At 41.8% G+C, this 25,022-nt stretch overlaps 2 protein-coding genes across 8 annotated transcripts in view; both read right to left on the bottom strand.

The window, feature by feature from the left end:
• The window catches only part of LOC135224881 (uncharacterized), a 115,526-nt gene extending 110,668 nt beyond the window's left edge, over window positions 1–4,858 (bottom strand). The window contains exon 1 of the mRNA XM_064264204.1: window positions 4,758–4,858. The gene's annotated coding sequence lies outside the window, so the exon portion shown is untranslated. The remainder of the gene's footprint in view (window positions 1–4,757) is intronic.
• Window positions 4,859–7,205: 2,347 nt separating this feature from the next.
• Window positions 7,206–25,022, bottom strand: part of LOC135224672 (mitochondrial ribosome-associated GTPase 2-like) — a 41,450-nt gene continuing 23,633 nt past the window's right edge. For all 7 annotated transcript variants that reach the window (XM_064263912.1, XM_064263907.1, XM_064263906.1 and 4 more), the window contains exons 7-10: window positions 24,334–24,472; window positions 9,943–10,090; window positions 9,212–9,296; window positions 7,206–7,589 (exon numbers count right to left, since the gene is read on the bottom strand). In XM_064263912.1, the coding sequence (XP_064119982.1) occupies window positions 7,458–7,589; window positions 9,212–9,296; window positions 9,943–10,090; window positions 24,334–24,472 (504 nt within the window). In that variant the 3' untranslated portion in view covers window positions 7,206–7,457. The remainder of the gene's footprint in view (window positions 7,590–9,211; window positions 9,297–9,942; window positions 10,091–24,333; window positions 24,473–25,022) is intronic.

The following is a 25,022-nucleotide window of genomic DNA, read 5'->3' as shown; positions in this document are numbered from 1 at the left end:
CTCTCTCTATATGTATTTTCCGACAAAAATAATCACTAATTTTGATGTTTATTTTCATGACTAAATACATTTTTATAATACAAAAAATGATTTACTAATTTTCAAATATTAATTTTGATTATACTGTATTAGTAAGTTTAATAAGTTGAAATGATCACATAATAAAAATAATAATTCTCTCTCTCTCTCTCCCTCCTACTAAGATGTATGTTTTTTTGTATGATAAATAAATAATGATTTACTATTTTCAAATATTAATATTAATTTATACAGCAATATCAATTCATTAAAGAAAATACCACAGTGAATTAATAAGATTTAGCTTATATATTTAAAAAATTATGGAAGAATGAAGGAAATCCCAGTCTTCTTTCTCTAACTCCAGGTACTAAAACTGTCAGATATATCAAGTTCTGTGACAGGAGGGGGAAGAGCTGCTGGGTTGCCATTCTAGTGCTCATGAAATTTCCCCCCCCCCACCCCCCCCCCCTTCCTCTCTCTCTCTCTCTCTCTCTCTCTCTCTCTCTCTCTCTCTCTCTCTCTCTCTCTCTCTCTCTCTCTCTCTCATTTACTGAGACTCGAGATTTTTTATGTATTTGTACTATTTGTTTTTAATACTTTCAAATAATAATAATAATAATAATAATAATAATAATAATAATAATAATAATAATAACTGTAATTACAAAATTCATATGTGATAGTATTTTTAAGAAATACAATACTAATCTATCCATGTCATTTCTCTCTCTCTCTCTCTCTCTCTCTCTCTCTCTCTCTCTCTCTCTCTCTCTCTCTCTCTCTCTCTTTTACCGAGATGAAAGAATTTTTATGGTACTAGCATATAAAATGTTTATTGATAATTTCAGTCATTTAATAATAATAATAATAATAATAATAATAAATCGTATTTTAAAGAGATGAAAATGACCTTTCCATTCACTTGTAAGGATAATTCTCTTTCTTACTGAGATGAGAGAATTTTATGGTAGATGCACGTGTTTATTATATTTTCAAATAATAATAATAATAATAATAATAATAATAATAATAATAATGGAAGAACAGTAGGAGAAAGAAAACCAACCTAAGTATGGCATGGATAGACTATAAGAAAGCCTTCGACATGATACCACACACATGGCTAATAGAATGCCTGAAAATATATGGGGCAGAGGAAAACACCATCAGCTTCCTCAAAAATACAATGCACAACTGGAATACAATACTTACAGCTCTGGAATAAGACTAGCAGAGGTTAATATCAGGAGAGGGATCTTCCAGGGCGACTCACTATCCCCACTACTCTTCGTAGTGGCCATGATTCCCATGACAAAAGTACTACAGAAGATGGATGCCGTGTACCAACTCAAGAAAAGAGGCAACAGAATCAACCATCTCATGTTCATGGACGACATCAAGCTGTATGGTAAGAGCATCAAGGAAATAGATACCCTAATCCAGACTGTAAGGATTGTATCTGGGGACATCAGGATGGAGTTTGGAATAGAAAAATGCGCCTTAGTCAACATACAAAAAGGCAAAGTAACGAGAACTGAAGGGATAAAGCTACCAGATGGGAGCAACATCAAACACATAGATGAAACAGGATACAAATACCTGGGAATAATGGAAGGAGGGGATATAAAACACCAAGAGATGAAGGACACGATCAGGAAAGAATATATGCAGAGACTCAGGGTGATACTCAAGTCAAAACTCAACGCCGGAAATATGATAAAAGCCATAAACACATGGGCAGTGCCAGTAATCAGATACAGCGCAGGAATAGTGGAATGGACGAAGGCAGAACCCTCCGCAGCATAGATCAGAAAAACCAGGAAAACATATGACAATACACAAAGCACTACACCCAAGAGCAAATACGGACAGACTATACATAACACGAAAGGAAGGAGGAAGAGGACTACTAAGTATAGAGGACTGCGTCAAACACCGAGAACAGAGCACTGGGCAATATCTGAAAACCAGTGAAGACGAGTGGCTAAAGAGTGCATGGGAAGAAGGACTAATAAAAGTAGATGAAGACCCACAAATATACAGACAGGAGAATGACAGAGAACAGAGGACTGGCACAAGAAACCAATGCACGGACAATACATGAGGCAGACTAAAGAACTAGCCAGCGATGACACATGGCAATGGCTACAGAGGGGAGAGCTAAAGAAGGAAACTGAAGGAATGATAACAGCGGCACAAGATCAGGCCCTAAGAACCAGATATGTTCAAAGAACGATAGACGGAAATAACATCTCTCCCATATGTAGAAGTGCAATACGAAAAATGAAACCATAAACCACATAGCAAGCGAAATGCCCGGCACTTGCACAGAACCAGTACAAAAAGAGGCATGATTCAGTGGCAAAAGCCCTCCACTGGAGCCTTTTTGTGGCAGAAACATCAGCTACCTTGCAGTAATAAGTGGTTACGAGCACCAACCTGAGTGGGATGATAGAAAACGATCACGCAAAGATCCTCTGGGACTATGGTATCAGGACGGATAGGGTGATATGTGCAAACAGACCAGACGTGACGTTGATTGACAAAGTCAAGAAGAAAGTATCACTCATTGATGTCGCAATACCATGGGACACCAGAGTTGAAGAGAAAGAGAGGGAAAAAATGGATAAGTATCAAGATCTGAAAATAGAAATAAGAAGGATATGGGATATGCCAGTGGAAATCGTACCCATAATCATAGGAGCACTAGGCACAATCCCAAGATCCCTGAAAAGGAATCTAGAAAAACTAGAGGCTGAAGTAGCTCCGGGCCTCATGCAGAAGAGTGATCCTAGAAACGGCACATAGTAAGAAAAGTGATGGACTCCTAAGGAGGCAGGATGCAACCAGGAACCCCACACTATAAATACCACCCAGTCAAATTGGAGGACTGTGATAGAGCAAAAAAAAAAAAAAAAAAAAAAAACAAAAAAAAAAAAAAAAAAAAAAAAAAAAAAAAAAAAAAATGGAAGTAGTAATAATATAACTAATTTCAAAAGAAAATTCTTCCTTTCGTCTTTTTCTGTATCAATTTCCCTACCTCATAACTCCATGACACTTGGAGCTGGGAAAGTAACAATGCCATACAATGGTCAACGAATTAATGGTTTTATGTAATCTCTCTCTCTCTCTCTCTCTCTTTCTCTCGTCTCTCTCTCTCTTCTCTCTCTCTCTCTCTTGTATTTTTACATGTTTAATGAAAATATACAGTAATTTGTGAATACACAGTGTTGCACATGAAAAAAGTAAATTAGTGATAATTTTAGAGATACGGCCCTAAGAAAAATTGCAAATTAGTGAAATTTTCCCTGTGGACATGTTTTCAACAACGTCGTTCCGGCTTACGACAATTTTCGGGTTATGACGCGTCTTAAGAACGGAACCCCCGTCGTAACCCGGGGACTGCCTGTAGTATATATGCGCATTACGATTATAACAAATACATGAAGAGCTGATAACCTACATGGTAAACTGTTCTGCAAGAAAGTTGAGTAAAGCAATTACTATTTACAATAGGTACGAAAGTCAAGATGCCGTGACGTCATAATACAGGACTTAAAAGAACGTTCTAATTCCAAAAAATAATTACTTAAATTTGAGTCAGAATCGAGTTACTTTTTCAATAACGAATATTTTCAAATTAATCATCATAAATATGTAAAATATTGATGTTTTACTATTTAAAAAATTATCGAAGTGCACGCTTCGTCGTCGTCTTCTACCAAAACAGTTGTTTACTTGCGGTGAGGGAAAGTTTTCCGATTGTTGTGATGAAAGTGCCCCAGCGTCTGTGGGTACAAGTGGTGTGCGGATTTATCACAGGAAATGGTTAGTTTTTTACACAAGCGACTCCGTATACATCGAGATGGCGTCAATCTTCTAAATATTTCGAGTTGTAGGGTAAAAAACCGCATGGTACAGGGGTGGACCATGTACGATGAATGTGTACAACCCCAAGAAAAGTACATTATAACGCGTCCTGACACTGGAGAAGAGGTCTTTAGCTCCGTTTCTCACCAACAACAAGTCGCGTCTGATGCCCATCTCCAATGTCAGGACGCATTAGGCTATAGGCTAATGTACTTTATTTGAAGTTGTACACATTGATCGTACATGGTCCACCCGTGCGGTTTTTTACCCTAAGAACAATGTTGAACGCGTTTTGGTGAGATTTGCACTACGTTGGACACCCTTTTCACTACCCTCTGTTTAATGCTTTAAATTTGGCCTTCATTTCTAACTTTGGAGAAAATACTTACTTCAAAAGGAAAGTAGAGGTCTTTAGCTCCGTTTCTCACCAACAACAAGTCTCGACTGATGCCCATCTCCGATGTCAGGACGCGTTATAAAGTACTTTTTTTGGGATTGTTCACGCTGATCGTACATGGTCCACTCTGTACCCTGCGGTTGGGTAGTTTATGGATTACCGGCCAGTTTCCCGGGCCGCCGCGGATAAGTACCCTAGACCTACCATATGATTTAGCAATTCGGTTTCTTTTTACATAAAATCACTGACAAAATCATTCGTATGGCAATGTGGCATCGAAGAACGTCTCTAGCTAAGCTCATCTACCTAGGACATGGCACATCATTCAAGCCATTCAGCGTCATACTAAGATAACCCTTATTTTAAGCTTCCCTAGTCTCCCACACTGAATGCAAATATTTCTACGGCCGATCTCACCCTTAAATCTCATCAATAATTGTTATTCTAAAATCTACAGGTTCTAACTTACCGAATTTGTGGTAGACACGAGTTGGTGCTGCGAGCCTGCGTGTTAGTAGCAGCAGTAGTAGTAGCCAAGTTAACGTTTGCAACGGCTCTCCACCACCACAATGGTACTCTTTAATGTGTCTGTTTCTTTGGGGCTTTACATTTTCGATTAATTGTTCCCCAGTTTCAGTTCAGTGTGGAAATTAGAAATTAACCATGAATCTATCTTTATCTCATCAGTATTACTGCTGCATGGAACTGAATCTGTTCACAGTGTTATTGTTCTGGGCAATATATAGATGGAAATGAAGTACTATATACATTTTTATTTACATCTAAAATGTGTTTGATTTGGCCATGTTCATTAACACTATATTTCAAGTTTTATCACACCAAATTTCTACTTATTAAATTTTACCATCAACATCAAAGGTCACTTTTCTAATTAATTTGTCTCCTTTAAGTTGCTTAATACTATATGTTTAGATTTAAGTCTTATTTCTTGTTCTTTAAACTTCCATTTTCAAACATATTCATGGTAATTCAATAAAGGAGACTATTCCTGCTACTGTTATTAGTATGCTTCAGATGAATGGATCTTTATTTTGTTCCCCTTTGAGTAGCTATACCTCTGAAGAAAAGAATTATGAAATTTAGGCACTTTCAGCCATTCTGCACTTAAGACAGAGAAAAAAAGGATGTTGGTGAGACTGAACAGCAGAAAAAATATGTAGAAAATGCGATGAAGGACCTAACAAAGATCTATCAGTGAATGTGGGAGAAAAGCCAAGTTACCGTAAGACAGAATAATTTTGAAGACTGGACAAGATGCAGGAAAGGAAGTGGAGATGTTAAAGGCTAAAATTGTGATCTATTTTCTTATTTCTTTTCTTTTAAATTTTAATTTCTTTTCCAGTTAACATCATGATTTCTACAACAATAAAAAAAAGCTGATATTACTGGGCCTCTCCAGTGCTGCTTTCCTTCTATTATCTTAGAATTTTTTTTTTTCACTGTGGGTTCTTTTCAATCTTTAAAGCAGTCTATCCCATTACTGATTGTAACATGCAAATATCTATTTCATTGCCATTATACTTTCATTGAGTTGAATGTTTTTTTACATCATCAATTTCTTACCTGAAAAATGCCAGTGTCACAGTGCTTCAACCTTATCTTTGTTTCTTCTAGCATTTCTCTGATCATTTACATTACTAATGAGTATATAGCCAACCTATTGTAACCTTGCATTACATCACTTGTTAGGTTTAATTCCTCCTGTCCTGTGCTGTATTACTTATATAGATTTTATCTAATGCATCTGTGCTACGAGATCTGATAACCTCTCAACCTCTGGCCAATGAGGAGCTGCCAAGGTCATCCTACACCTTGTGTAATCTGCACTCTGTTGATTAAGAGAATGGTGGGAAGGTATACATGTCCTACTAGTGTCGTGGGCGTGGGAAGGCATTTTTGATTGGAGCTCTGGGGTCTACAGATAGGATAAGAATACTGGGAGTTTCTTGCAGAACTGTGTTGCAAGCATGACAATTTATTAAAATTAATTTTAATTTTTTCCAGATATACAAACCAGAACCTTTCATAAAGGGGTATTTTCTCAGCATGAGCTGGAGTACTCATTGAACTTGGTAACAAGACTGTTAATTAGGTGGTTATTAAGAGGTGACTGGGGAACACTCTTCACTCACCTTACATCACCATTCACTTTTCTTTTCCCCATTTGACCAGAGGGACAAAGTAGTTCTACATGTAAGCAAGAGAATGTATGTTAAATAACATCAAAGGGGGACCTTAAGAAGAAAATTAAGAAACTGAAAAGACTGGAAGAGAAGAGGAAGCAAATGATGAGGCTGAGGCTCACAGGTTTCAATAAGAAAAGAACTTGCACGATCTCTGTAGAGCTGAAGAGACGAGACGAAACATTTATTCTCTTGTATAGAATTACAGACAGTAAAGGACCAGGACTTAACCTTAGACACCCTAAAATCTCCAGAGAGAAAAAAAGTAGCACTGGTTGTTCAAAGGGACATAGCAGCAAAGTACCTCAGTGTTCAAAGAGATGTTCAAAGAGACAGCAGTAAAGTACCTCAGTAACTTTTACAATGAAAAGAGAATGTAAAAATTAAAAGTAAGTTAATAATGTATTAAAATGGCAGAAAAAATCTAGCAGAGTAGAGGCATGCTAAGTTTCAGTAATAAAAATTAAGCAAAGTAGTAACACTACTGTTACGAGGGGGTACTTGGACAGGGGTATGAGGCTGCAACGGTACAATAAAGAAGTGTGTGTTCAGCATTAGTTACAGGAAAGGGAAACAGTCCTTGAATAGAAGTACTCAGTCAAAAGAGCAAAATCCTAAATGAGAAAGTAATAGATACTTATCTTTCTTCTTTCTAGCTACTTTCTTCACAATTTTAGTCTACTGGAAATACCGATACAATGATACAAACTTCAAAAATTTCATAACCTTCATTTAATAAGCAAAATACAATGCTATTTCAACATAATTCTTGCACAGTGAACATGAATATACAGAACATAAGATTGAGTTAAATTTTTATCTAACTTTAGCCTGTTATATAATAACTGAAAAAACTCAGTTAACCCATAATTAAGTTACATTCTAACAGTTTGAAATAATGGAATTTTGAAAATATATATACACAAATATCACTATATTTACATAATGGAACACTGGTATTGATATCAAGTTGTTTTTTCTTTTTGATCCACAAGAAGTCGCAGTAGAGAAAGCAGTGGTACTAACTGATGACCCATTTTAGCGCTGACAGGTACAATGGGCAAATCAATCCTTTTTGCAAGAGCAGCAACGTTTTCCTGTGAAAATATAACAGATTCTAAATAACAATTTGTATTTTTCCCATGTATACAAACCGGAGGCCTTTTATATAAACTTTCAGTGTAAGCTGGAAACCAGTCAAAACTTGGTGCCAAAGTGGGAGTGGAATGACTAGATTCCATTTTATCCTATTTCCTGTTTTGAGAGCATGTAAGCCAAAGTACATGTTTGAATTGGGCAGGGCATCTCCTTCATCCTCTCTCTTACTAGTTAAGAGTTTGGTACAGCACCAAATTCTGGGTTCTACTAAAACCAAACTGCATTCCGATATGAAGTAACCTGCAGCAGATGCCATGGTTCTCTGAACCGTCCTTATTTGAGTAAAACCTTACATTAGAAGGGGCACTTAGGCTAAGGGCCTTATTACTCTGGCCAAGTATTTTGCCAGGCTGATAGGGGTTCAGGATTTATGACCTCCCTGGCTTGCTAGACAATCAGGACCATGGCAATTCTATGATTGTTCTCAGCTCCAGTCAGTTAAAGGGGGACTGACCTCCCACCTAAGGAGTAAGTCTCCTATATACAAGGCAATGGTTTGTTTTCCCATAAGAATCAATAACAAATTTTGGATTACAACTGTATTTTTCCTAAGTATACAAACAGTTTTTGTACGTAGTCCCATCTCAACTAGTGTGCTTAATCCCTGCGGCTGAAGGAAAAGTAAATGCAACAGTTGGTGAATGAAGGATACTCCCCTACTTACTCAACATCTTGACCAGTTAACCACCTGGTTAATCAGCTCTTTACCAAGTTCTAACCAGTTTCCAGATCAAGCTGAAAGATACTCCCTTATAAAAGGCAATGGTTTCCATTACTGTAGAAAAAATTACATATTAGAACTTAAATCAAGTTACATCAAAAGACAAAATACAGAAACTGTAAAGCTTTCCATTGTTTCATTTAGCGTTATAACAGTACGTAGTCCTTAAGAACATTTTTCCATGTTACTAGTAAGATACTTGAAAGGCATAAAACCCTTGCACTGTTTTGCAGCATATAACTATTGCTTTTAGATAATTAAATGCTATCTGAAAGCTTCAACACACCAGTTGAAAGTATCTGTGGTAATTCAGTGTTTGATAAAAAATAACTGTGGAATCCATTTGAGGCAATATAATAATAAAAAAAAAAAACAGTACTGTAAAAATTATGAAAATAAGGATCCTACCAAAAAAAATGAATATAACGAGGAAGTCTGTTATGATCTTTCGCTACCTAAACCAATATCTCACATGTTCAGTTTGCCTGAAGGAGAGAGTCCCTCCTCTTTTTAGACAGACACCTAACACCTACTAAGCTATTACATTTATTTTCTATGGATCAGTAATCTGGAATGCTTAAGTGTCTTTTCCTCCTAAATACCATATTTTTGGAGTCTCTTCTCCTTCAATGAATATGCAATGTGTATCACATTCTTTGTGATTATAAATAATTTTTTTCCTTATCCTTTCTTTTGGGCCAGGGATACATAAGTGCATGGAGGTTATTTATGAATCTTGACATAAAAATAAATAACATAAACTTACTACTACTTATAATGTTTCACAGCAGTTTTACAAAACAATGACATACATCTGCAAATTTCATTTTAAGCACCTACCTCTGAATTCTGCAAGTCTATTTTGTTTGCAACGACAGCATGAGGACGCAGTGAAAGCCCTTTTTTATATTGCTCCAGTTCATACCTTGAAAAAATTTGAATGACTTAGGTATATTAGTATCATCACCTTGAATGAAGATAATAATGAACAATAAATACTCTGCATCACCAGTAAAGCTATCATTAGCTTTTTACATCCCTATGAAGTAGTAAACCTAGATTATGTGCATACTATAAAGTAATAAAATATATTTAACATAAATTTAAATTACATTGACCATGTACAGAATATACTGTAAATATACTCTTATCAGATTATTCTCTGCTTATTATGTAGTAGATGGCAATACAGTGGACCACCCGTATTTGCGTTCTCCGGATTCGCGGACTCACACATTCATTGATTTCCCTCTGGAACGTTTCCCCGCATTATTCGTGGAAAATTCACCTATTCGCGGTACTTTTCTTTCAATTTCATCATAAAATGCACTTTTTGTGATAAAACTATTAAAAAGAACCAGGTATTACAATTTTTAGTAGGTTTTCTTGAGTTTTAACTAAAATAAGAGGTTTAAAGCATTTTTATAGGGGTTCCAACTATTCGCAGGTTCTAACTTTCACGGGGGGTCTGGAACGCATCCCCTGCGAATACGGGGGGACCACTGTACTACTAAGACACCTCACTAACAAAGTATACATACACAATTATCAACTGAACAGTTTGAACTTACATGAGAATTTCTAATTGCCTCCAAGGTTCCGGTTGAGAAACATCTAATACATAAAGAAGACAGCTACATCTCTCTATATGTCTCAAGAAATCTATGCCTAACCCACGATTTCGATGAGCACCTTCAATTAAGCCTGGTATGTCAGCAACTGAAAATAGAAAGGGGGTAAACTTACTATGTACATAGTAAGTTTACTGTATGCATAATGGTGAAGAGTTATAGTGATTTAAATATATGAGCAAGTGTTAACCCTCTTCTGACAATCTGGTTAAATGACATCATGTGAGTTTCATCCCTTAGATTCCAAATGATGTCATCCATGGATTATAAAAAACCAATAAAAAAATATTTTGACGTTTGGTAGCATTGGGATGACATTTAGAGGGTATTGGAATGACTGCCAAAAACTGGACTGATTAAAAAAAAATTATCCCTTAAGTTCTTGATTACCCTGAGAGTGTCATTCTGACCATGTAACTTTGTTGATGTCTATACTATCTAAACATCCTACAAGAAATAAAAATTATTCAGCTTCAAAATAAGACTAAAACAAGTAGGCGATTAAAGAAAGAAAGTATGAGTGTTTTACCAAAAATTAATTTTGTAATGCATATATAGCTGAATAAAAGGGCATTCATGTCATACCACCCTGAATATATGTATATAACAGAAGCTCTAAGGGGATAATCATGATATTGTTAAGATACAATAAAGTTTTGTACATACTTACCTGGCAGATATATACTTAGCTATAGACTCCGTCGTCCCCGACAGAAATTCGAATTTCGCGGCACACGCTGCAGGTAGGTCAGGTGATCTACCGCCCCTGCCGCTGGGTGGCAGGAAGGTAGGAACGATTACCATTCTAGAACCAGATTTTCTCTTCCACCTGTCTCCTGAGGGGAGGTTGGGTGGGCCATCAATCGTATATATCTGCCAGGTAAGTATGTACAAAACTTTATTGTATCTTAACAATATCATTTTTGTACATGGAACTTACCCAGCAGATATATACTTAGCTGATTGACACCCTTGGTGGTGGGAAAGAGACAACTATTTACTGAATAGACAGGTAAACAACATACGTTGTAGGTAATAAATAAATAAAACCTTGGTTCCTACTTGATCAGGCGGAAGCCTCCATGGCTAATGCCTAGGAATCTGCTTCGCCTCAAGAGCCTCAGCGAGGATGTGACCTATGGCTAAGAGTTCTTGTGGGTCTGTCGATGGGGTCTTATCCATTTACTCGACAGAGCCTCTTACATGACAATATGCCTATGCCTAGTGGCATAATTAAGGAGCACAACACCGATCCCGATCACCTGATCCTAACACGAGGGTTAGTGCTTAAGTTGAAAAGAGTTATCTACAAACTCCTTTCAAACAACCCAAAGAAAAAACACGACGTTAAATAAAATTTAACTCACTAGTTAAGGATCAGTATCTGCTCCCTATCCCAGCAATGTATCCGCAGACACGTATCAACCAAGAGAGAAGGATCCCTCGAAGGTTATCTTGACATCCTTCGGATAATGGGAAGTCAACACAGAGTTGCATCTCCCGTATGTGACAGCTATGTCCTTATGACATATTGTTAGGGAAAGAACAAGAATTCGGAAAAGCTCGCACTTCATGCGCTTTTAATTCTCAGCTGTTTGAAGGAATCATCAATGCACTTATCAAGTGCTTAGGAGATCACAATGTCTCAAAGAAGGCCAGGGCGTTCTTTGATATAGATCTCTTCTGGGTGAAGCCTGGAGCCTGGCTAGCGCTTGGCAGGCGCCTAGCGCCTGTCTAGCGCCTCGCGCCTGGCTGGAGCCTTGCGCCTGAATGGCGCCTAGAGCCTGGCTGGAGCCTCGCGCCTAGATGGCGCCTTGCGCCTGGCTGGCGCCTCGCTGGTGCCTGATTGGCTCCTCCTTCCTGGCTAGCGCCTCGCGCCTGGCTGGAGCCTTGCGTCTGGCTGGTGCCTTGCGCCTGGAAGGCACCTGGAGCCTGGCAGAAGACTTCATGATTACTGTCTATGAGTCTGCATGCCTCAAGAGTTTCAGCGAGGTAGGGACCTATGACTGACAAACCCTTCTGGATCATGTCAATGGGGGCTAGCCCGCTTACACGACAGAGCCTTCTCGGATCGTGCCAATGGGGGCTGACCCACTTACAGGCAGAGCCTTACCTGTATCATATCAATGGGGACTAGCCCTCTTACATGACAGAGCTTTAGGTTTCTCTTTACTGGAAGGAGCCTTGCGTCTGGATGGATCCTCAATCCTGACTGGAGCCTAGCCTTGAAGGAGCCTGGCACCTGGATGGCGGCCTGCTGGCTCTAGAGCCTGGCCTGGCTCCTAGAGCCTGGCCGGCTAGACCTGGCTGGCTCCTAGAGCTCTGGCTGGCTCTAGAGCCTGGCCTGGCTCTAGAGCCTGGCTGGCTCCTAGAGCCTGGCTGGCTCCTAGAGCCTGGCTGGCTCCTAGAGCCTGCTGGCTCCTAGAGCCTGCTGGCCTCCATAGAGCCTGCTGGCTCCTAGAGGCCTGACCTGGCTCCTAGAGCTGGCTGGCTCCTAGAGCCTGGCTGGCTCCTAGAGCCTGGCTGGCTCCCTAGAGCCTGGCTGGCTCCTAGAGCCTGGCTGGCTCCTAGAGCCTGGCGGCTCCTGAGCCTGGTGGTCCTAGAGCCTGGCTGGCTCCTAGAGCATGGCTGGCTAGAGCCTGGCTGCCCTCCTAGACCTGGCTGGCTCCTAGAGCCTGGTGGCTAGAGCCTGGCTGGCTCCTAGAGCGGCTGGCTCCTAGAGCCTGGCTGGCGCCTCGCGCCTGGCTTAGCTCCTCCACACTTGCTGGAGCTTCGAGCTTGGAAGAGTCTCTAGCTGTCTGACGATGTCCACATCGGACACTCTTATATCTGTCCGATTTGTTCGCCTCTGGCGCATTTGCGCCAGGTTTGGAGGCCCGCTCCTTCTCAGTATCCGACCATGACAGAGTTCCTTGGAACTGTCCACCTCTGGCGTTTTTCGCCTGTATTGGCATTTGGCGCTTGGCTGGCGCTACATTGTCCGAGAGTCCTGAACAACCACATAGTTTATCAGGAGACTGGAGAAGGGTGGAAGAAATTCTTCCCCTTTGAGCTTTTGGCCCCTGGCAAGGGGAGGTGATTTTAGTCAGCTACACCCAGTAGACGACAGGATATCTAACAACACGAGAGAGAAGAGTCTTCCTCCGAGGAGGATCCTTCGTGAACACTTCTTTTGCTAACGAGATCTCTTCTTACATTTGTTGATGAGGTTCCTCGTTGCAGAATCTTCCCTATCCTTGCCCGAAGGAAGGGAAGGAGTCTGGAAGTCGAAGGAGACTCTGAGCTGAAATTGGGCGGAACCCTGATTTCTAGCTCTTATTGTATCCTTCTGAATACCTTCTGGGAAGCATTTTGAGCCCTCATCGCACCCCGAAGACTCTGTAGGCAAACGTTTAAACCATCTCTTCTGTAGATGAAAATGTAAGTACCCTGCCTGGGCAACTAAACTTCTATCTGAAAGCGTTGCGTCAGGAATAGAGGGATTTATTTCTTTTGCCAGACATACTATGCTGGCAAGAACCCATTGCCGAGTCTCCATTGAATCTGATGCGAGAATTCCAATGCACAAAAAATTCACTTGTCTTCTTGGTCGTTTAGGGTTAAGAGAAACAAAGAATTCCTTCATAAACTTCCTCAAAGAAGTTAGATGAGGACGTTCCATTTTGTCGGAACACGGAATCTGTGGCCACAAAAAAAAAATCCCATTCGAAGTACATGATATCCTACTCTTGTCGTATTGCGGTATCGTATAAGATCCCGAAGATCTTAATCCTCTGTTATCTCTAATTCCCTTTGTAGAGACAGAGTATGGCCTTTTACTGCGTTCTTTGATAGCAGATATATACTAGGTGATTCTTCCCTCTGAAAGTGAAGAAAAAACCTCGCTATGTGGTTCACAGAGGTATCGGAAGAGGACAGTTTCCTCATTCCATCTAGCACGATCTGCAGCAATTCTATGTCTTAGCCATGACTATTGTCATTTACCTTGAAAAAACCTCTCATTCATGTCCACTTCTGGTCAGTCTGCACGCGGACAGACTCAGAGTGGAGAGGTTTTATAGGTCTATTTATAATAGATTCTGATAGAATATCCAGATACTTCTTGGAAAAGCCTTACGAAACATGCTGTGAGAAGAACGTGACTTCTGTGAATCCAACCTCTCTAAGGCCAAAATGAGGCATACATCCTCTCTTCCTTTGACGCCCAATTATCTTAATATCTGTTAAGAATTTATAACTAGGGGAAAAAAGGCTAAAGTTTATTCCCCTCTTTAAATTTAAAGATGTCTTATATTGCTACCTCTCTTGGTTCGAGGAAGAAAAAGAAGCAGTCTAAAGGAAGCCTGTTCGTCTTCTACCTTACAAGAGATCTATGAAGAAGACTTTCGCAGGTCTCACAAACTCTTTTCAATAATGTTAGACATGATTGTTAAGATACAATAAAGTTTTGGTACATACTTACCTGGCAGATATACTTAGCTATAGACTCCAGTCGTCCCCGGACAGAAATTCGAATTTCGCGGCACACGCTGCAGGTAGGTCAGGTGATCTACCGCCCTGCCGCTGGGTGGCAGGAATAGGAACGATTACCGTTCTAGAACCAGATTTTCTCTTCCACCTGTCTCCTGAGGGGAGGTTGGGTGGGCCTATCAAATCGTATATATCTGCCAGGTAAGTATGTACAAAACTTTATTGTATCTTAACAATATCATTTTGTACATGGAACTTACCCAGCAGATATATACTTAGCTGATTGACACCCTTGGTGGTGGGAAAGAGACAACTATTTAACTGAATAGACAGGTAAACAACATACGTTGTAGGTAATAAATAAATAAAACTTGGTTCCTACTTGATCAGGCGGAAGCCTCCATGGCTAATGCCTAGGAATCTGCTTCGCCTCAAGAGCCTCAGCGAGGATGTGACCTATGGCTAAGAGTTCTTGTGGGTCTGTCGATGGGGTCTTATCCATTTACTCGACAGAGCCTCTTACATGACAATTATGCCTATGCCTAGTGGCATAATTAAGGAGCACAACACCGATCCCGATCACCTGATCCTAACCACGAGGGTAGTGCTTAAGTTGAAAAGAGTTATCTACAAACTCCTTTCAAACAACCCAAAGAAAAAACACGACGTTAAAATAATTTAACTCACTAGATAAGGATCAGTATCTGCTCCCTATCCCAGCAATGTATCCGCAGACACGTATCAACCAAGAGAGAAGGATCCCTCGAAGGTTATCTTGACATCCTTCGGATAATGGGAAGTCAACACAGAGTTGCATCTCCCGTATGTGACAGCTAATATGTCCTTATGACATATTGTTAGGGAAAGAACAAGAATTCGGAAAAGCTCGCACTTCATGCGCTTTTAATTCTCATCTGTTTGAAGGAATCATCAATGCACTTATCAAGTGCTTAGGAGATCACAATGTCTCAAAGAAGGCCAGGGCGTTCTTTGATATAGATCTCTTCTGGGTGAAGCCTGGAGCCTGGCTAGCGCTTGGCAGGCGCCTAGCGCCTGTCTAGCGCCTCGCGCCTGGCTGGAGCCTGCGCTGAATGGCGCCTAGAGCCTGGCTGGAGCCTCGCGCCTAGATGGCGCCTTGCGCCTGGCTGGCGCCTCGCGCTGGCTGGTGCCTGGATTGGTCTCCTCCTCCTTCCTGGCTACGCCTCGCGCCTGGCTGGAGCCTTGCGTCTGGCTGGTGCCTTGCGCCTGGAAGGCACCTGGAGCCTGGCAGAAGACTTCATGATTACTGTCTATGAGTCTGCATGCCTCAAGAGTTTCAGCGAGGTAGGGACCTATGACTGACAAACCCTTCTGGATCATGTCAATGGGGGCTAGCCCGCTTACACGACAGAGCCTTCTCGGATCGTGCCAATGGGGGCTGACCCACTTACATGGCAGAGCCTTACCTGTTATAATAATCAATGGGGACTAGCCCTCTTACATGACAGAGCTTTAGGTTTCTCTTTACTGGAAGGAGCCTTGCGTCTGGATGGATCCTCAATCCTGACTGGAGCCTAGCCTTGAAGGAGCCTGGCACCTGGATGGCGCCTGGCTTGATCTTCCTGAAGCCTGGCTGGCTCCTAGAGCCTGGCTGGCTCCTAGAGCCTGGCCTGGTCCTAGAGCCTGGCCTGGCTCCTAGAGCCTGGCTGGCTCCTAGAGCCTGGCTGGCTCCTAGAAGCCTGGCTGGCTCCTAGAGCCTGGCTGGCTCCTAGAGCCTGGCTGGCTCCTAGAGCCTGGCTGGCTCCTAGAGCCTGGCTGGCTCTAGAGCCTGGCTGGCTCCTAGAGCCTGGCTGGCTCCTAGAGCCTGGCTGGCTCCTAGAGCCGGCTGGCTCCTAGAGCATGGCTGGCTCTAGAGCCTGGCTGGAGCTCCTAGAGCCTGGATGCCTCCTAGAGCCTGGCTGGCTCCTAGAGCCTGGCTGGCGCCTGGACGGCACTGGCAGCCTGGCTGGCTCCTAGAGTGTGGCTCCTAGAGCCTGGCGGCTCCTAGAGCCTGGTGGCTCCTAGAGCCTGGCTGGCTCCTAGAGCCTGGCTGGCTCCTAGAGCCTGGCTGGCTCCTAGAGCTTGGGGCGGCTTGCGCCTCTTGGCTCCTCCACACTTGCTGGAGCTTCGAGCTTGGAAGAGTCTCTAGGCTGTCTGACGATGTCCACATCGGACACTCTTATATCTGTCCGATTTGTTCGCCTCTGGCGCATTTGCGCCAGGTTGGAGGCCCGCTCCTTCTCAGTATCCGACCATGACAGAGTTCCTTGGAACTGTCCGCCTCTGGCGTTTTCGCCTGTATTGGCATTTGGCGCTTGGCTGGCGCTACATTGTCCGAGAGTCCTGAACAACCACATAGTTTATCAGGAGACTGGAGAAGGGTGGAAGAAATTCTTCCCCTTTGAGCTTTTGGCCCCTGGCAAGGGGAGGTGATTTAGTCAGCTACACCAGTAGACGACAGGATATCTAACAACACGAGAGAGAAGAGTCTTCCTCCGAGGAGGATCCTTCGTGAACCACTTCTTTTTGCCTAAGACGAGATCTCTTTCTTTACATGTTGATGAGGTTCCTCGTTTGCAGAAATCTTCCCTATCCTTGCCCAGAAGGAAGGGAATTAGTCTGGAAGTCGAAAGGAAGGTCTGGCTGAATTGGGCTGGGAAATAAAAAAGGCGAGGAACCCTGATTTCTAGCTCTTATTGTATCCTTCTGAATACCTTCTGGGAAGCATTTGAGCCCTCATCGCACCCCGAAGACTCTGTGAGGCAAACGTTTAAACCATCTCTTCTTCTGTAGATGAAAATGTAAGTACCCGGCTGCCTGGGCAACTAAACTTCTCTCTGAAAGCGTTGCGTCAGGAATAGAGGGATTTATTTCTTTTGCCAGACATACTATGCTGGCAAGAACCCATTGCCGAGTCTCCATTGAATCTGATGCGAGATTCCAATGCACCAAAAAATTCACTTGTCTTCTTGGTCGTTTAGGGCTAAGAGAAACAAAGAATTCCTTCATAAACTTCCTCAAAGAAGTCAGATGAGGAGCAGTTCCATTTTGTCGGAACACGAATCTGTGGCCACAAAAAAAAAAAAAAAAAAAAAAAAAAAAAAAAAAATCCCATTCGAAGTACATGATATCCTACTCTTGTCGTATTGGGGTATCGTATAAGATCCCGAAGATCTTAATCCTCTGTTATCTCTAATTCCCTTTGTAGAGACAGAGTATGGCCTTTAACTGCGTTCTTTGATAGCAGATATATACATAGGTGATTCTTCCTCTGAAAGTGAAGAAAAAACCTCGCTATGTGGTTCACAGAGGTATCGGAAGAGGACAGTTTCCTCATTCCCTAACACGATCTGCAGCAATTCTATGTCTTAGCCATGACTATTGTCATTTACCTTGAAAAAACCTCTCATTCATGTCCACTTCTGGTCAGTCTGCACGCGGACAGACTCAGAGTGAGTTTTATAGGTCTATTTATAATAGATTTCTGATAGAATATCCAGATACTCTTGGAAAAGCCTTACGAAACATGCTGTGAGAAAGAACGTGACTTCTGTGAATCCAACCTCTCTAAGGCCAAAATGAGGCATACATCCTCTCTTCCTTTGACGCCCAACTTATCTTAATATCTGTTAAGAATTTATAACTAGGGGAAAAAAACAAAAAGGCTAAAGTTTATTCCCTTCTTAAATTTAAAGATGTCTTATATTGCTACCTCTCTTGGTTCGAGGAAAAAGAAGCAGTCTAAAGGAAGCCTGTTCGTCTTCTACCTTACAAAGAGATCTATGAAGAAGACTTTCCGCAGGTTCTCACAACTCTTTTCAATAAATGTTAGACATACGTTAACAGTTTTTATTATCTTCGATCGAGAAGGTTCTCACGGACATGCAAAATCTTGCATCGAACCTCTTAAGGATCGTTACGTTCCGTGTCTGTTCCCAAATAGGTTCTCTTTTGTTAAACAACGCGAAACCGGGCGAAAAAAAAAGAGATTCTCGATGCTCTTTGCGATATGAGAGAGTCGTGGAATTGGCCTAAGTGATTAAAATAAACTCATTTCATCATTCCTTGTAAGCGACCCCTTTTCGATAAATGGGAAAGGGTAACGAAATCAGGAACGAATCTTGCCGTTACCGAGCCTGCTGTCGAGAGGCTACTGGACTCTTAGGTTAATAACTCGCTAAAACGAGAAAATATCTTGGATGGTGCTTCTGGCACAATTTGCGCCAGGCTGGCGCTTCCTTCTAGTTCTTTTTAGCTTATGTGCCATAACATCTGAATTTCCTTTATGGTTAAGCCCGGCCATCCTTCACATGTTAATTCGTTGCTTAGTGGGTAAAAAACTTTTATATACGTAGTTATAGTCCCATTCAGGGAAACAACTTTCTGCCACTAATAGAATGTTTCCCATCCGACTCACCCAACTTCTCTTGAGCATATCCGAATTTAAAAAGGTTGTGTGCGTTTCTCGAAAGGATGAGAGAATTATATATATCGCGCGCTGCCGTATTAGAATCCTTTATAATACTGTCACATTGTGGTAAACAGCATTAATCTAGGAAACCTTTGTAAGGATACTAGGAATTCTGTAGTTAACCCTCGGTATGTGCATAAGACTTGACCATACGTAGTCTTAAAGTGAATTCTCTACTACATTCATCTTCTCACTAAGCATGTACTCTAATAAGCCATTGCTTTCGTAAGCATGAGAGCATTATACAATATAGAGTTTCGCTGCGTTAGAATCCTTTAAAAATGTTACCTACGGTAAACAGCATTGAAATGTAATATCTTTCTTATTGAAAGCTTCTTAGCAAAAGGCAGACAATATTTTATTTATGTTTGCTTAACTATCCCCTCAATCCGAGGCTAAAACCACGATTGTAGGGGAGAGACACGGTTATTCATTCCATCCCGCAGGATAGAGACATGTTACCGCCCACGTGTCATGACCGACACCTACCATGATACTGCGTTGGGTGTCTAAGCGATAGCAGTCTCGTTAGCCGACTGGCCTTACTCTTCCAGAGTTGCCAGCTACTCCATTTAATAAAGGAATCTTATAACATTATTATCGAACTTCAGGAAGTTCTTATCATGCATATCTAAGCGAAACAAGACTTCGATAAATCTAGAAGCTAAGTAGGTGTTGTCTAACAATCCCTTTAAGCGTAGTCCCCATTCCTAGGAAATTCCTGGAAGGATACTGGTAATTGAGTTGCTCAGCAAAGAAGTAAACTACGGTATGTGCTTATGATTTGCCGTATCGTATTCTCATACAGCAGATACTCTACTACCTTCTTTCCCTGCCGAGGCAGATAGAGAAAGGATATTCTGGCGCCTGGATCCTTGCACCTAGCGCTGGAATGTTCCCGCGCGCCTGGAATGTTCCGCACGCTAGAAAGGAGACCTCGCTCCTGGAACGTTCCGCTTGCGTGGAAGGTCCCGTGCGCCCTGACAGTTCCGAGCGCCTACTAGACCCCTTTTAGAAAGAGCCTCTTGCCCGGAAACGTTCAATGGAAGGATCGTTCTGATTGCCACTCTACTGTAAGGCTCCTTGCTCTAGCCGTCTGTTTTTTTCTGGCGCAATTTGCGCCAGGCTGGCGCTTCGTCTCTTTGAAGGCGCCTTGCGCCAAGAAAAATTTTCTAGAACGCGGCTCGCGTTTGGTTGTAGGAACGCGGCTCGCGCTAGTCTGTTAGCTGGAACGCGCCTCGCTGCTGGCTATAGGAACGTACCTCACGCTAGCTTGCTGGAACGCGGCTTCCTGGCAGCGGCTGGCTCTTGCTCAGTGTTCTCTAGTTTCAGAGAACGCGCTAGATCACTCCAAACATACATTCTTGTCTTTTCGGATGTAAGATGAAGAGACGCACTTTTTTAAGGATGCCTTATCAATGGCTATCCTTGGCAGTCTGGGACGTTCTACAGAACCTGCCGAGGGGACGCCTGACCGGTGGGGGTTCTCCCTAACCTTCCTGCGGCTGTCGACTTTCCTCCTCCACTGGGTCTGGGAGTTTGGAAGAGGTCTAGGCCTGAAGCGCTACGGAGCCGATCAGACGCACCCTCCACTGCACTGGGAACACTATATTCACTTCTTACCTTTTTAGAGCTCGCCTTTTGAGCTCCATCCATTTATCTTCAAATTTGCACATATGAATTTGTAGATTCTGTGGAGTAAGAAGGTGATGAGGATGCAACAACTACTAGAATTGTCAATACTCTAACTGCTCGTTAGTACGAGAGCTCTTAAAGCTTCTAAAGGAAGCGTATCTAGTTATATGCTTTCTGACTTCCTAAAGTAGGAAGTTAGATCTTATATTTCCTCATCAAGTTCTAACACTTATACACGTATTAGTGAAAAAAAAAAAATCAATATTTCCCTTATTGCAAAATATAAGTGTCTACGAAAAAATTCGGTAGTTTCACGTAATATATTCTTCGAAATTTCGAAGCCAAATTCATTTAAAAGTTAATAAAGCGTATGCCAAACCAAAGACCCAGTACTTCCTGCAAAAAGACAGCCCGACAAGGAAGGTCGATGGCGATGAAAAAAAAAAACGAAAATCAAGTCAGAGGTAGCAACAACGTATGTTGACACTACCGCGACAGAGAAAATCTGGTTCTAGAACGGTAATCGTTTCCTATTCCTGCCACCCAGCGGCAGGGGCGGTAGATCACCTGACCTACCTGCAGCGTGTGCCGCGAAATTCGAATTTCGGTCGGGGACGACGAGTCTATAGCTAAGTATATATCTGCCAGGTAAGTTCCATTTTTTTTGTACAAAAATATGTTAACAGTTATTATCTTCGATCGAGAAGGTTCTCACGGACATGCAAAATCTTGCATCGAACCTCTAAGGATCGTTACGTTCCGTGTCTGTTCCCAAATAGGTTCTCTTTTGTTAACGCGAACCGGGGGCGAAAAAAGAGATTCTCGATGCTCTTTGCGATATGAGAGAGTCGTGGAATTGGCCTAAGTGATTAAATAAATTATTTCATCATTCCTTGTAAGCGACCTTTTCGATTAAAATGGGTAACGAAATCAGGAACGAATCTTGCCGTTACCGAGCCTGCTGTACGAGAGGCTACTGGACTCTTTAGGGTTAATAAACTCGCTAAAAACGAGAAAATATCTTGGATGGTGCTTCTGGCACAATTTGCGCCAGGCTGGCGCTTCCTTCTATTGTTCTTTTTAGGTTATGTGCCATAACATCTATGCCTTTATGGTACCCGACAAATCCTTCACATGTTAATTCCGTCTCATAGTGGGAAAAAAACTTTTATATCGTAGTATAGTCCATTCAGGGAAACAACTTCTGCCACTAAGAGAATGTTTCCCATCCGACTCACCCAACTTCTCTTGAGCAATATCCGAATTTAAAAAGGTTGTGGTGCGTTTCTCGAAAGGATGAGAGAATTATATATATCGCGCGCTGCCGTATTAGAATCCTTTATAATACTGTCACATTGTGGTAAACAGCATTAATCTAGGAAACCTTTGTAAGGATACTAGGACTTCTGTAGTTAACCTCGGTATGTGCATAAGACTTGACCATACCGTAGTCTTAAAGTGAATTCTCTACTACATTCATCTTCTCACTAAGCATGTACTCTAATAAGCCATGCTTTCGTAAGCATGAGAGCATTATACAATATAGAGTTTCGCTCCGCGTTAGAATCCTTTAAAAATGGTTTTTACCTACGGTAAACAGCAATGAAATGAAATAATATCTTTCTTATTGAAAGCTTCTTAGCAAAAGGCAGACAATATTTTATTTATGTTTGCTTAACTATCCCCTCAATCCGAGGCTAAAACCACGATTGTAGGGGAGAGACACGGTTATTCATTCCATCCCGCAGGAGAGACACGGTTATTCATTCCATCCCGCAGGAGAGACATATGTTACCGCCCACTCATGACCGACACCTACATGATACTGCGTTGGTGCCTAAGCGATAGCAGTCTCGTTAGCCGACTGGCCTTACTCTTCCAGAGTTGCCAGCTACTCCATTTAATAAAGGAATCTTATAACATTATTATCGAACTTCAGGAAGTTCTTATAATGCATATCTAAGCGAAACAAGACTTCGATAAATCTAGAAGCTAAGTAGTGTTGTCTTAACAATCCCTTTAAGCGTAGTCCTTCCTAGGAAATTCCTGGAAGGATACTGGTAATTGAGTTGCTCAGCAAAGAAGTAACTACGGTATGTGCTTATGATTTGCCGTATCGTATTCTCATACAGCAGATACTCTACTACCTTCTTTCCCTGCCGAGGCAGATAGAGATGATATTCTGGCGCCTGGATCCTTGCACCTAGCGCCTGGAATGTTCCAAGCGCGCTAGAAAGGAGACTCGCTCCTGGAAACGTTCCGCTTGCGTGGAAGGTCCCGTGCGCCCTGACAGTTCCGAGCGCCCTACTAGACCCCTTTTAGAAAGAGCCTCTTGCCCGGAAAACGTTCAATGGAAGGATCGTTCTGATTGCCACTCTACTGTAAGGCTCCTTGCTCTAGCCGTCTGTTTTTCTGGCGCAATTTGCGCCAGGCTGGCGCTTCGTCTCTTTGGGAAGGCGCCTTGCGCCAAGAAAAAATTTTCTAGAACGCGGCTCGCGTTGGTTGTAGGAACGCGGCTCGCGCTAGTCTGTTAGCTGGAACGCGCCTCGCTGCTGGCTATAGGAACGTACCTCACGCTAGCTTGCTGGAACGCGGCTTCATGGCAGCGGCTGGCTCTTGCTCAGTGTTCTCTTAGTTTTCAGAGAACGCGCTAGATCACTCCAAACATACATTCTTCGTCTTTTCGGATGTAAGATGAAGAGACACACTTTTTTAAGGATGCCTTATCAATGGCTATCCTTGGCAGTCTGGGAGTTCTACAGAACCTGCGAGGGGACGCCTGACCGGTGGGGGTTCTCCCTAACCTTCTGCGGCTGTCGACTTTCCTCCTCCCACTGGGTCTGGGAGTTTGGAAGAGGTCTAGGCCTGGAAGCGCTACGGCAGCCAAGATCAGACGCACCCTCCACTGCACTGGGAACACTATATTCACTTCTTACCTTTTTAGAGCTCGCCTTTTGAGCTCCATTCCACTTATCTTCAAATTTGCACATATGAATTTGTAGATTCTGTGGGAGTAAGAAGGTGATGAGGATGCAACAACTACTAGAATTGTCAATACTCTAACTGCTCGTTAGTACGAGAGCTTCTAAAGCTTCTAAAGGAAGCGTATCTAGTTATATGCTTTCTGACTTCCTAAAGTAGGAAGTTAGATCTTATATTTCCTTCATCAAAGTTCTAACACTTATACACGTATTTAGTGCAAAAAAAAAATCAATATTTCCCTTATTGCAAAATATAAGTGTCTACCGAAAAATTCGGTAGTTTCACGTAATATATTCTTCGAAATTTCGAAGCCAAATTCATTAAAAAGTTAATAAAAGCGTATGCCAAACCAAAGACCCAGTACTTCCCTGCAAAAGACAGCCCAGAAGGTCGATGGCGATGAAAAAACGAAAATCAAGTCAGGAGGTAGCAACAACGTATGTTGACACTACCGCGACAGAGAAAATCTGATTCTAGAATGGTAATCGTTCCTATTCCTGCCACCCAGCGGCAGGGCGGTAGATCACCTGACCTACCTGCAGCGTGTGCCGCGAAATTCGAATTTCTGGTCGGGGACGACGGAGTCTATAGCTAAGTATATATCTGCTGGGTAAGTTCCATGTACAAAAATAATATTTTCATTTCCAGCAAATAATCACTAGATTAAATACAAATACCCAAAATGTAAAATAACTTTCTGTGAACAAATGAGCTACAGCAAATCTGATATCAACAGTAATTAGCTAAAATCTTACCAGCCAGCTGATGATAATCTGCAAACTGAACCATACCAATGTAAGGATTTAAAGTTGTGAACGGATAAGAAGCAACTTTTGGCCGAGCTCTTGAAATTGCGCGCAGCAGAGTGGATTTACCAGCATTAGGAAACCCAATCTGAAAATAAAGACCCATATAGTACTATAAGGAAATCCTCAAATTAAGACACAAGGTGAAAGAGTGACAAAACGGTTCCTACCTTCCAAATGTCGTCCTGTTTATTAGAATACAGAAATTTTAGAAATTACCAGGAAGATCTGCTTTAGGGTATTAAATATGACAAATTTTTAATCAAAATGCATTTTTCATAGCTAAAAAACCTGAGCTCTTACCAATAGAATAATCTTCTAGTGCCAGCTGCAAACTGGTTAAAACAGTCAAAGATTGTAAACCAAGGAATCTGTGGCATCTGGCAACTTATGTATACGTATACATACAAGGTGGAAGCTGGTCACTGACTGCCTTGATTCAACTCAAAATAAAAAAAAGACTTTGGCAGTGTACACTAGAAATGACCACCCTGCACTTTGTGATTTTAGAACTCTTGCTAGTCTTACCACTGAACAGTACTTCAATCCAACACAATTTCCTACATGATTTTCTTGGGAGCAGAAAAGCTTCATCATAATCTTACACATGAATGTTTTAATACTTCAAAGGCAGACTG

Source organism: Macrobrachium nipponense, chromosome 12 (genome assembly GCF_015104395.2).
Source record: "Macrobrachium nipponense isolate FS-2020 chromosome 12, ASM1510439v2, whole genome shotgun sequence".
NCBI classification, from domain to species: domain Eukaryota; kingdom Metazoa; phylum Arthropoda; class Malacostraca; order Decapoda; family Palaemonidae; genus Macrobrachium; species Macrobrachium nipponense.
This window is presented reverse-complemented; position numbering and strand designations above follow the sequence as displayed.